The following is a 10,016-nucleotide window of genomic DNA, read 5'->3' as shown; positions in this document are numbered from 1 at the left end:
CACACACACACACACACACACACACACACACACACACACACACACACTCTTCCCATGCACTAAATCCTAAAGCTGGCCCCATTCATCAACTGATGAACCAGAGATGTGTGAGATCCCTCCAGTTATTGGCAGTTCCTCCATAATTTTATGGAGCCTTACTATCTACCAAATCCTAAAATGCCTGAGGTCTGCATGCACACATACTAAAATTAATCAACATATTCACATGAGGAGACTCCCATGGATCCTCTATAGACCAACACTCTTATTACCTTGAGCTTATGTTCCTTCCTATTAATTATGACAGCTGTGATCTGCTGGTCCATGAATATTAAGATGGTGCAGAGGAGAGCTGGGATGATTGCAGCTATCACAGTCCACCAGGGATTGGGTCCAATGGGATTGATAATCCACCCCCGGTCATCCCGTGTTGGCTAAAAGAAAAAGAAAGAAGAAAATAAGGCTTTATTTTTGTATTTTAAATTAGCAAAAATAATTAGTGCAAAAGTCTCTTTGAGACTTAGTCTCTCTAAGACTTTTTCTCTTCAATATTGCCTGAGACTCCTGAAAAGTATCAAATACTTTAACTTCTTCTCAAACCCTTGATTTTTGTTCCAAATCTCCCTTAAATGAGTCAATTCCCAGCCATAAACAAGTTATTGTCTTTGTAGATTACCCATAGAAAAGGGAATGTGAATTCCCATATGGAATTTTAACCTGACTTTTATGTACCATTCAGCATATTCTCAACTCCCTGGCATCCCCTCTCTAAACTTTATGTACTCAGAATGTAGCCAGATTTTTTATTATTAGCATAAGTAAAAATATAATTATGAAGGCAAATATGTTGCCAAAAAATTACCACATATTCCAGAGCTAAATGCAAATAACCACTACTCGCCTCTCAGATCCCCTCTATTAGCACACATACTATGATATTTATAGCAGTCGACTGTGCCGTATAGTTCATCTATACAACCAACTGCAAAGGTAATCTGGCCTTACATACTGTGCAGACTATAGTTACTGTCTAGGGGAGAAGCATCATGTGAAGGTGGATGGAGTGAAGTGAATAGTTGTTGGGGTTGCTGCATTCCCAAGGTTGGTCCAATTGCACCAAACTCATAGAATTAAGCTTAATTTCACAGGTAATGAATGATAGGTGGTGCGATGGAGAGTGCTGGCCCTGAAGTCAGGAAGACCTGAGGTTAAATCCTGCCTCAGACACTTACTAGCTGTGTGACCTTGGGCAAATCACTTAATCTCTGTTTGCCTCAGTATCCTCATGTATAAATTGAGAATAACAATAGCACCTACCTCCCAAGGTGGTTGTGAGGATCAAATGAAATAATACTTGTAAAGTGCTTAGCACAGTGCCTAGTACATAGTAGATGCTATATAAGTGCTTATTTTCTTCCTTTTTCCTTCCCTTACCTTGATACTAAATGTTACAACTCCAAGATACTTAGAGATAGAGTTGACATTGAACATTGCCTGATTCCAGGTGGCTCTTTGGCAGACTCACGAATATTCTCTGGAGCTCTCCAGGAACATTCCAGGTAAGAGCTGGGGCCCACGTTTGAAACCCTGGCCCCTACATCTCCACCCCATGTCATTTACTCTTTACTTGTGGGAAAACATCTTCCAGTGGAGGTTTCAAGCCTTTACCATAATACATATACACACAATAAGAAGTATTCTTACTGTACTCTAGAACATGAAACCATTTCAGCATTAGAAATGTAAGTGGGGGGCTCTTGGAGCATGTGTAAAGCTGCCCCTCTTGCTTCCTGCCTTGTGTGACTTAGGGCTGAAGGGTGCTTTAGGAGAAAGCAATCCCTTTATTGGCCACTCAGCAGGAAAAGCCAACTCACTGGACTTTTAAAAAGGGGTTGTCTCTCTCCTTGCCCTCTCTCCCTCTCTTCTTTTCTCTGTCTAGCTACAGATCATGTCAGAACTGGTACAAGTAGCTTCCTTTGAGCACTGGGAGTAAGGGCAGCTTAATTTATCCACACCCTGGTTCCAGGACCTTGGAGCTAATGTGTTATGGATGCTTTGCCCTGCATGTAGATGCCAGCCTGGTAGGCTTGTGAGAAGTCTGGTACTCAGCGTGATGGTCACCAGAAAACAAATGTGCTTTCCAGCAGAGGACGGTGCAGCTCAGGGTGCCATGTATAAGCTGGAATCCTTGCCTTTGAAGTGCTTTGTCACAGAAAAATTCATAGATTATGTGTCTGGAGTTAAACAGCAAATGTGGTCTGACAACAATCTGCTGACAAACTTTGATCAGTGCCAAGTTAGACACTTGCCAGAGATGGGCAGCAGCATTAGATAACTATGAATTTGGCATCCCAGCCAGGTGAGATGATTGGGGACGAAGATTTTCGTTTCAAAGGCCACCAGAGCTATGATGACATCTTAAGGAAAGAGTGAATAGCATGTGGGATTCCCAGGGAGCGAGCAAGTGGAAGGACAGCTGGGAGTGGAGATCTCTAGCAGACAGCTGCTTCCTCCTTCAAGTACACTCTGATCAATCAACCCAAACTCCCATTCCTTCAGTACAGCAGCTTTCAGCTAGGTTAAAAGCAATCCAATGGCACCCTAAGAGGTAAGTGACTGAGTGACTGACAGCCCCATAACTCTTCCAGAAGAATTTAAACTTTTTTTTTTTTGGTTAGGCAATGGGGTTAAGTGACTTGCCCAGGGTCACACAGCTAGTAAGTGTTATGTGTCTGAGACCAGATTTGAACTTAGGTCCTCCTGAATCCAGGACTGGTGCTCTATCCACTGCGCCGCCTAGCTGCCCCAAGAATTTAAACCTTTAAAAGAGGATGCTTATTAACCAAAATGTATTCTCAGTTGGTGGAAGGTGGAGTGCAAAATTTTAAGGGAAGGGAAAGGCATTTTAGCACTGAGGAATCTGTCCTCCTCCTAGGAAGGCCAGGCCTACCTGGGAGACCGGCCCTGGGGGCTCTTCTCACCTAGGCTTCTCCTGAATTTCATGAGCACCCATGAGTCCTCTAAAAGCTGTCTCTCCTCTCTGACTATAGCAGTAGGATCTTTGGAGGAAGGGCTTGGTGGTGGTCAGGATGGACAGGAGCCATTTGTATATACATACTCTTGTAAGTATGTATTTATGAGTTAGAGAATACACCCTCTTTTCCTCCTTTCCCAAGCCAGTAACTCTGGAAAGGCTTAACTGTTTTATCATGTTTATGATTGTCCTACGAATAACTCTGTTATGATATAACTGGCACATTCATATCCTCTCTCTCCACCTCCCTGTTGATACAGCCTGGGGCAGAGATATGGCAGTTGGGGCTCTGCCCCTGGTCCCCCAGCCATCTACTTGAGCCAGGGATCTGGGCAGAGGGGTCACCAAGTGGGTTCTGGGGGCGTTCCTATTCTCCAGCTACAGCAGACATGCTGATAGAGAAGACTTCCATGAAGACTTTCCTCATCATTTCAGCCCACAGCCATCTCTCCCTTCTTGGATTCCTCTGGTACTCAGCGTTTTCTGTGCTTTGCATTTGTCACGTGGAATATTTTCATGAGGTTATGGCCTATCTCCCCAACTAGACTGTGAGCTTTTTGTGCACAGACTGTGTCTTACATTACTTTATAACAAACCTTGCAGTATGATAGCTATCTGCTGATTGATCAGAAACATGAGGTCCATAGCTGTTTCAGTGTCTCCACCACCACACATTTTTATATTATTGGACATCCATTTTGGTAAATTTTCACATTAGATTTTAAAACTCTAGCACCAAATACACAAAATAAAAGAAACAGAAGTACTAGTAAACATCGTTGTTACAACTGCCAGAACCTTTCCATTAGTTAATTAATTGTTTAGTTAAACAACTGTCTGTTTTCATTGTCTCTGGACTAAAAGGAAAACTATGATGTTCTTTAGCACCAGACCTAAAAGGAAATGTTTTTCAAAATGTCTTTGGAAATGTCTTTTGTTCTGTCGGAGGGGTGCAGGGGGCAGGGGCGGGGGATGCTCTAGAACTCATCCTAGGCCAAGCTGTTTGAAAAGCTCTTTGAGCTCAGCTTAGGACCACATTCTTTCAAACAATGCTGAATGTACATCACGTGAATTATGTACCTTAAACACACTTGGAACTTGTAGCTTCGGGGATGGTACACCAATTAAAAAATCAAGAACCACCATTGTGAAGATGGTGAGGAAAACTGCAAAGTCACTCACCATCGAGCGTACCTGGAGGAAGAAATGATGAGAAACTTAGAAAATGTAAAAATTAGCATTAAAAAGGGCTTCAAAATCCCCCAAATAAAACATCAATGCTATAGCAGTATTCTATAGTATAATGAAACATAAAGATTTATGCACACAGCCCAGGGACTTTAAGGTATGGCCAGGATAAGGTGCCAGGCAATGATCTGATGAACCTAACCTTGACTCTTCCTCTCCCCCATCTCTGGAGACCATTTAAATAATGGCCAAGCCAGTGAAGGGAAGGCTTTAACTTCTGAATCCAGCTGGATGTTGGAGAGGCAGGGATCTGGTTCAGTCTTAGATCCTGGGACCACTTAATTGGCTCTGTACAGACAACCCTGAGGTTAGGCCACAGATAAATTAGCCGTGTGCATATGGAAAGAGGGAGTTATTTACCAGACCATTCACCCAGTGGTTATCTAGACACTCCTGGATGAGAACAAAATATCATAAAGTAAATATGGCATATACACACAATACTCGGATTACATAACCAGGAGTTATTTCACTAACAGCAATAAGGCCTGCAAATGATTCTTTGCAGATCAGTATTTACATTTAACCATAAGCTATAATGAGTTCCATAGCTGGCTGTTATGGATTCTTGCTAAAAGGATTCTGTGATATTTCTTCCTAGACCAGGCGGTGGATAGAGAGCTGGGACCTGGAGGCAGAAAGACCTGAGTTCAAATCCAGCCTCAGACACTTACTAGCTGTGAGCCTGGGCAAACTAAAATTACTTAACCTCTGTCTGCCTCTGTTTCCTCATCTGTAAAATGGGAATAATAATAGCACCTACCTCCCAGGATTATTGTGAAGATCGAGTGAGGTATTTGTAAAGTTCTTTAGAACCTTAAAGAGCTATTTAAATGCTGGCTATTACCCCTACACTCATGCTGAGAGTTTTTTGGCTGTCTCTTTGTTTGGACCTAAACTAGGAAAATACAGTTACTATCGTTTTTCCTTCTTGGTTTGATGCTGTGTTTCCCACCTCAATAGAATAATTGTGAGAAATGTGGGCTGGTCTACTTCTACTCATGCTGTCATATTGGGGAGAATCCTCTACTCTAATGTGAACTTAATGTTGGTTCACCACAGTTACAAAGCATTTTACTCACAATAACCTTAGAAGGGCAAGTATCCCCATTTTACAAATGAGGAAACAGAGGCATAAAAAGATTAAATAACTTCCCCATAGTCATTCAGTCAGTAAGTGGCACAGTCAAATTCAAACTCAGGTCCTCTGGCTCCCAGCCCAGAGCTCTTTCCACTAGACAGCATAACTTTCAATTGCAATGATATACATTCACTAACAGCTCTGAAACTCAGCCACTTCTGTGGGAACCCCTGAACACTGCAGTGTTCTGGATTCAGTGTTCTGTTCAGTCTTTCTGGAAAACCAGCCTGTCCAAATCCTTCAGTGCCTAGCCAAAGCCCCACCACCTCCAGGAAGCCTTCTTTGCCTGATACACTCCTCACTGATTTCCCTGTCCTCTGAACTCCTAGAGCACTCTAGGTCACTCAAGTTAGCACTGAATTCTATGCTAGCTTGTATTGCATGCCATTTGGAGTTCACAGACCTTAGAACTGGAAGGAACTTTTTAGAAAATCAGTTAAATCTCCTTATTTTATGTCTATAAGCACGATCACTTCTCCATGGAGCCAAAGCATACATGGTTGAGAGGAGCACAATTGCCTTCAGACAACAGAAAACACCAATCTACTTTTAAACCAAACCATATATACAGATTAATTCATTCACCCTCACTAAAACCCTTTGAAGACACAGAACAGATAAAAGACCATTAGAAGAGAACATTGTTGTGCAGCATAGGACATCTGCTCCCATTCTCCCTCTCCCCCCATGTACACTCACACTCCCAGAATGTGATCAGCAAGCTGCAAGGGGTGAGTGATGAATGGAGGCTGAGAACAGGCTGTCGTCCACTGACTCGACATTAGAACATAAGGCGGAATTAATTTTTTGCCCAGAATGAACATCCTGGTTAAATGTGAATTTGAATGATCTAAGAAACCAGCTACCTACTCTGGTTGGAAAATAGTGGCTTGTCTTAAATGTCTTTAATGTGCTGGAGAGGATGAAGGTTGTGAAAAAGAGAATACAGGACCAGAAGAGCACATCGGGTGTATAAGGTCCATGGCGACCGCAGGCAGATCCAGTGAATTCTCCGTGCATCTCCTGACACTCCTGAAAAAACAAACATCCTGAATGATTAAAGGTCAATACAAGATAGCCCACAAAACAAGCACTGAAGTTAGGATGCAGATTTATCTGCTTCCATTCCCCAGAAATGCAGTCTCAACATTCTAGCCAGTATCCTCACCTCTGCCGGCCTACAGGATAGGCCGCCATTTGCAGCTTGCCAACATCATCATTTACTACCCATCCCTCTTTCCACTGGCCACCTTTCCCTCACAGCTGCTGCAGAATATAGGTTACCATGGGCATGTATTTCACCTTCTCATGCAGTTGCTGCCCCATTGGGTAAGAGGGGTTGATAAGAAGATGTGGAATGGAGGGGAGTGCCAGTGCGTGGATGGCTGCCTTGTACAGATTCTAAAATACATCTTGCTGAGAAGCAATCTAATATCTGCCAATAGCTAGAGCTATGCCTGAAATCACTGGCAAAGTACTCTAGAGAGCTTATACCAGGGCTATAGTTCATTAGCTATATTGCCAAGACAAAAAAGAATACAGGGAATATAAGGGGTTAACTATCCCTATTATCCTTTGTTTACTGGAACACTTCAAAGGAACAGGTAATAAAGAACGTACCCATATCTCCCCTAAATATAGGATTAGTAGGCTGGTACAAAGGCCTCCTGCCTCCCATTCTTCTCCCTCCCGAAGCAAAATACATCCAAATGGCAAAAACCAAACTAGGAAGTCCTTAAATGGCTGAGTTATGCAAGCTGCTATAGCTACCCTACTAATATTCCTGCAAAAAGGAAAGAATCCCAGAGAGATAGATGCACATTCTCTCCTCTGCTTCGAAAAGAGCTACAGGATCATGTCCTCCTGGTTTTAAAAGGAAGAAGGCATCATGAATAATTAATAAAAGAAAGAAATTCAACTGAGGGTGACCCTATTTCCTCTCTTTCAATTAAATCCAGAGCTTGCCCTGCTGGTATATTTGACAGCTGGCAGCTCAGCTGCTCCTCAGCTTACAGTGACGGTCAGGTTGGCCCAACTGGTTTCCGCTGCCACAATGTTATGGTCCTTCCAATACTGCAGTGTGTGATTGCTGGGGTCCTTTGGGATAGTACACCTGCAACTAGGAGCAAATGGAAGAGATTTCAGAGAGAAAGCATCAACATCAGAAATAATGCATGGGCGTCAGTGACTTGAATAAAGAAATAGAAAGCAGGTTTGTCAAATATGCTCTGGACATAAAGCTGGGGAGGACAGAGGGCCAACAGGAATGACCAAATCAGAATTCCAGAAGCTCTCAAGAAGTGAAATTGACATTTAATAGCAATATATGTGAAGACCTGCTATTGGGGAGGGAGGGAATAAATAGCCCTTTATATAGTGCTTAACACGTGCCTGGCACTGTGCCTTTAAGCACTTCACAAGTATTACCTCATTTGATCCTCACAACAACCCTGGGATGTAGGTGCTGTTATTATTCCTACTTTACATTAGGTAAACTGGGGCAAACAGAAGTTAAGAGACTTGCCTAGGGTCACCCAGCCTAGCTATGTGGACCAATTGCTGAATAAGCTATTAGATGTGGTTACTGTATCAATTATTGCTGCTTAACTGTTTTTAAATTTGTGATAAGAAAGGATTCAGTACTGGCATGTTAGTGTTATTAGTTACAGTTAGTACTGTAAGAGGGAGAGGTATAGCAGAAAATGAGCATGGCATAAGAACAAAGGAAATCAATAAAATTTATTTTTAAAAATAAGTATACCAGAGATTCATGCGCTAAGAATATATTCCAAAGGGGTCAAATCGCTCCCTCTATATAACAACATTCCTAAAAGCACTTTTTTAAAGTAGGGCAAAGAAGATACTCATCCATTGGCAAATGGCTAGTCAAATTGTGGCACATGAATGGAATGGAATGTTACTCTGCCATAGGAAACAATGACTAGGATGAATTGCTGAGAAGCATGGAAAGACTTATGTGAAGTGAAACAAGCAGAACCAGGAGAATTATATATGCAATGACTACAGCAATGGAGATGGGAAGAACAAGAACAAAGCAATCGACTCTGAAAACTGAAATTGCAATCGCCAAGTCTGGTCCCCAGGAAGAAGAATAAGAAGGCCCCTCCCTTGGCTTCTCTCCAGAAGTAGGAGACCATGGATGTGGAGCACTGAAAAGATGATGAAACTTTTTCAATACGTTGATTTGTTTTGCTTAACTGCTTTTCCCCTCTTTTTTTATTCTTTGTTATAAGGTATATATTGCTCTGGGGCAGCTGGGTGTCACAGTGGGTACAGCACCAGACCTGGAGTCAGGAAGACTCATCTTCCTGAGTTCAAATTTGTCCTCAGACACTTACTAACTGTGTGATCTTGCACAAGTCACTTAATCCTGTTTGCCTCTGTTTCCTTATCTGTAAAATAAGCCAGAGAAGGAAATGGCAAACCACTCCAGTGCCTGTGCCAAGAAAACCCCTACAGAGGGGGGTCACAAAGAGTCAGACATGACTGAACGACTAAACAACAAACATATAACAACAAACATATTGCTCTTAGGGAGGGGGAGGACAGAATATAATGGGAAATGTAGGTGATGTAAAAACACAATATATCAATAAAATTTTATTTTAAACAATGTCATGTCCTTCACTTTGGTTAAAAAAAAAATCAAGTACAGAAGTAAAGGATAGAGGAAAACTGGCTTTTTTATGTGATAAAAATACAGAGCTCCTAGTTGACCCCAAATTCAGGATGAACCAACAAGAATATAGCATTGCTGTGAAAAACTAATGTAATTTTGGCTGCATTAGTACAAAAAGGAAGGTATTAGTCACAGTGTACTCTATAGCTGTGGAGTCAAACTCAAATAGAAATGGAGATCACTAAATGGTACATACAGGTTAGAGGTCCTGCAGGCCACATACTGACTTAGAAAAACACATATTAACATTACCTATGTCCTGTAGTATTTTTTTGCATTTTATTAAATATTTCCCAATTACATTTTCATCCGATTTAGGTCTCATTGAGTGTTGCAGGCCGAACGCAGCTGGGTGTTTGATGCCTCTGCTTTTTACTATATTCTCTAAGAGCGATACAGGCAAACTGAAGAGCATCTGAAAACCATATCATATGGGCCCTCTTCTCTTCTCCCTCTATACTACTTCACTTGGTGATTTCATCAGCTCCTATGGATTTAATCACCATCTCTATGCTGATGATTCTCAGATCTTCCTAACCTGCCCCAATCTCTCTGCTAACCTCCAGTCTTCCATTTCCATCACCTTTCAGACATCTCAAACTGGATGTCTAGTAGACATCTTAAACTCAGTATATCCTAAACCCTCCCCACCCTAACCCCTCACCTTCCCTATAAAGGGCAACACCATCCTCCCATCCCTCAGGCTCCAACCCTAGGAGTCATCCTAGATTTCTTACTATCTCTTACTCTCCATACCTAAGCTTTTGCCAAGTACTGTTGATTTTACCTTTACAAACCCATCTCTCCTCTGACACAGCCACCACTCTCATGCAGCTCCTCATCACCTCATACCTGGGCTATTGTAATAGCCTACTGGAGGGCCTGCCTGCCAC

General features: G+C 42.1%; 1 protein-coding gene across 1 annotated transcript in view; it reads right to left on the bottom strand.

Moving 5' to 3' along the window:
* The window catches only part of SLC4A8 (solute carrier family 4 member 8), a 75,142-nt gene that overhangs the window by 12,454 nt on the left and 52,672 nt on the right, over positions 1-10,016 (bottom strand). The window contains exons 15-18 of the mRNA XM_027844341.1: positions 7,437-7,542; positions 6,294-6,455; positions 4,115-4,228; positions 273-434 (exon numbers count right to left, since the gene is read on the bottom strand). Of these exons, the coding sequence (XP_027700142.1) occupies positions 273-434; positions 4,115-4,228; positions 6,294-6,455; positions 7,437-7,542 (544 nt within the window). The remainder of the gene's footprint in view (positions 1-272; positions 435-4,114; positions 4,229-6,293; positions 6,456-7,436; positions 7,543-10,016) is intronic.

Source organism: Vombatus ursinus, unplaced genomic scaffold, assembly GCF_900497805.2.
Source record: "Vombatus ursinus unplaced genomic scaffold, bare-nosed wombat genome assembly UNPS02014941.1, whole genome shotgun sequence".
Taxonomy (NCBI): Eukaryota; Metazoa; Chordata; class Mammalia; order Diprotodontia; family Vombatidae; genus Vombatus; species Vombatus ursinus.
This window is presented reverse-complemented; position numbering and strand designations above follow the sequence as displayed.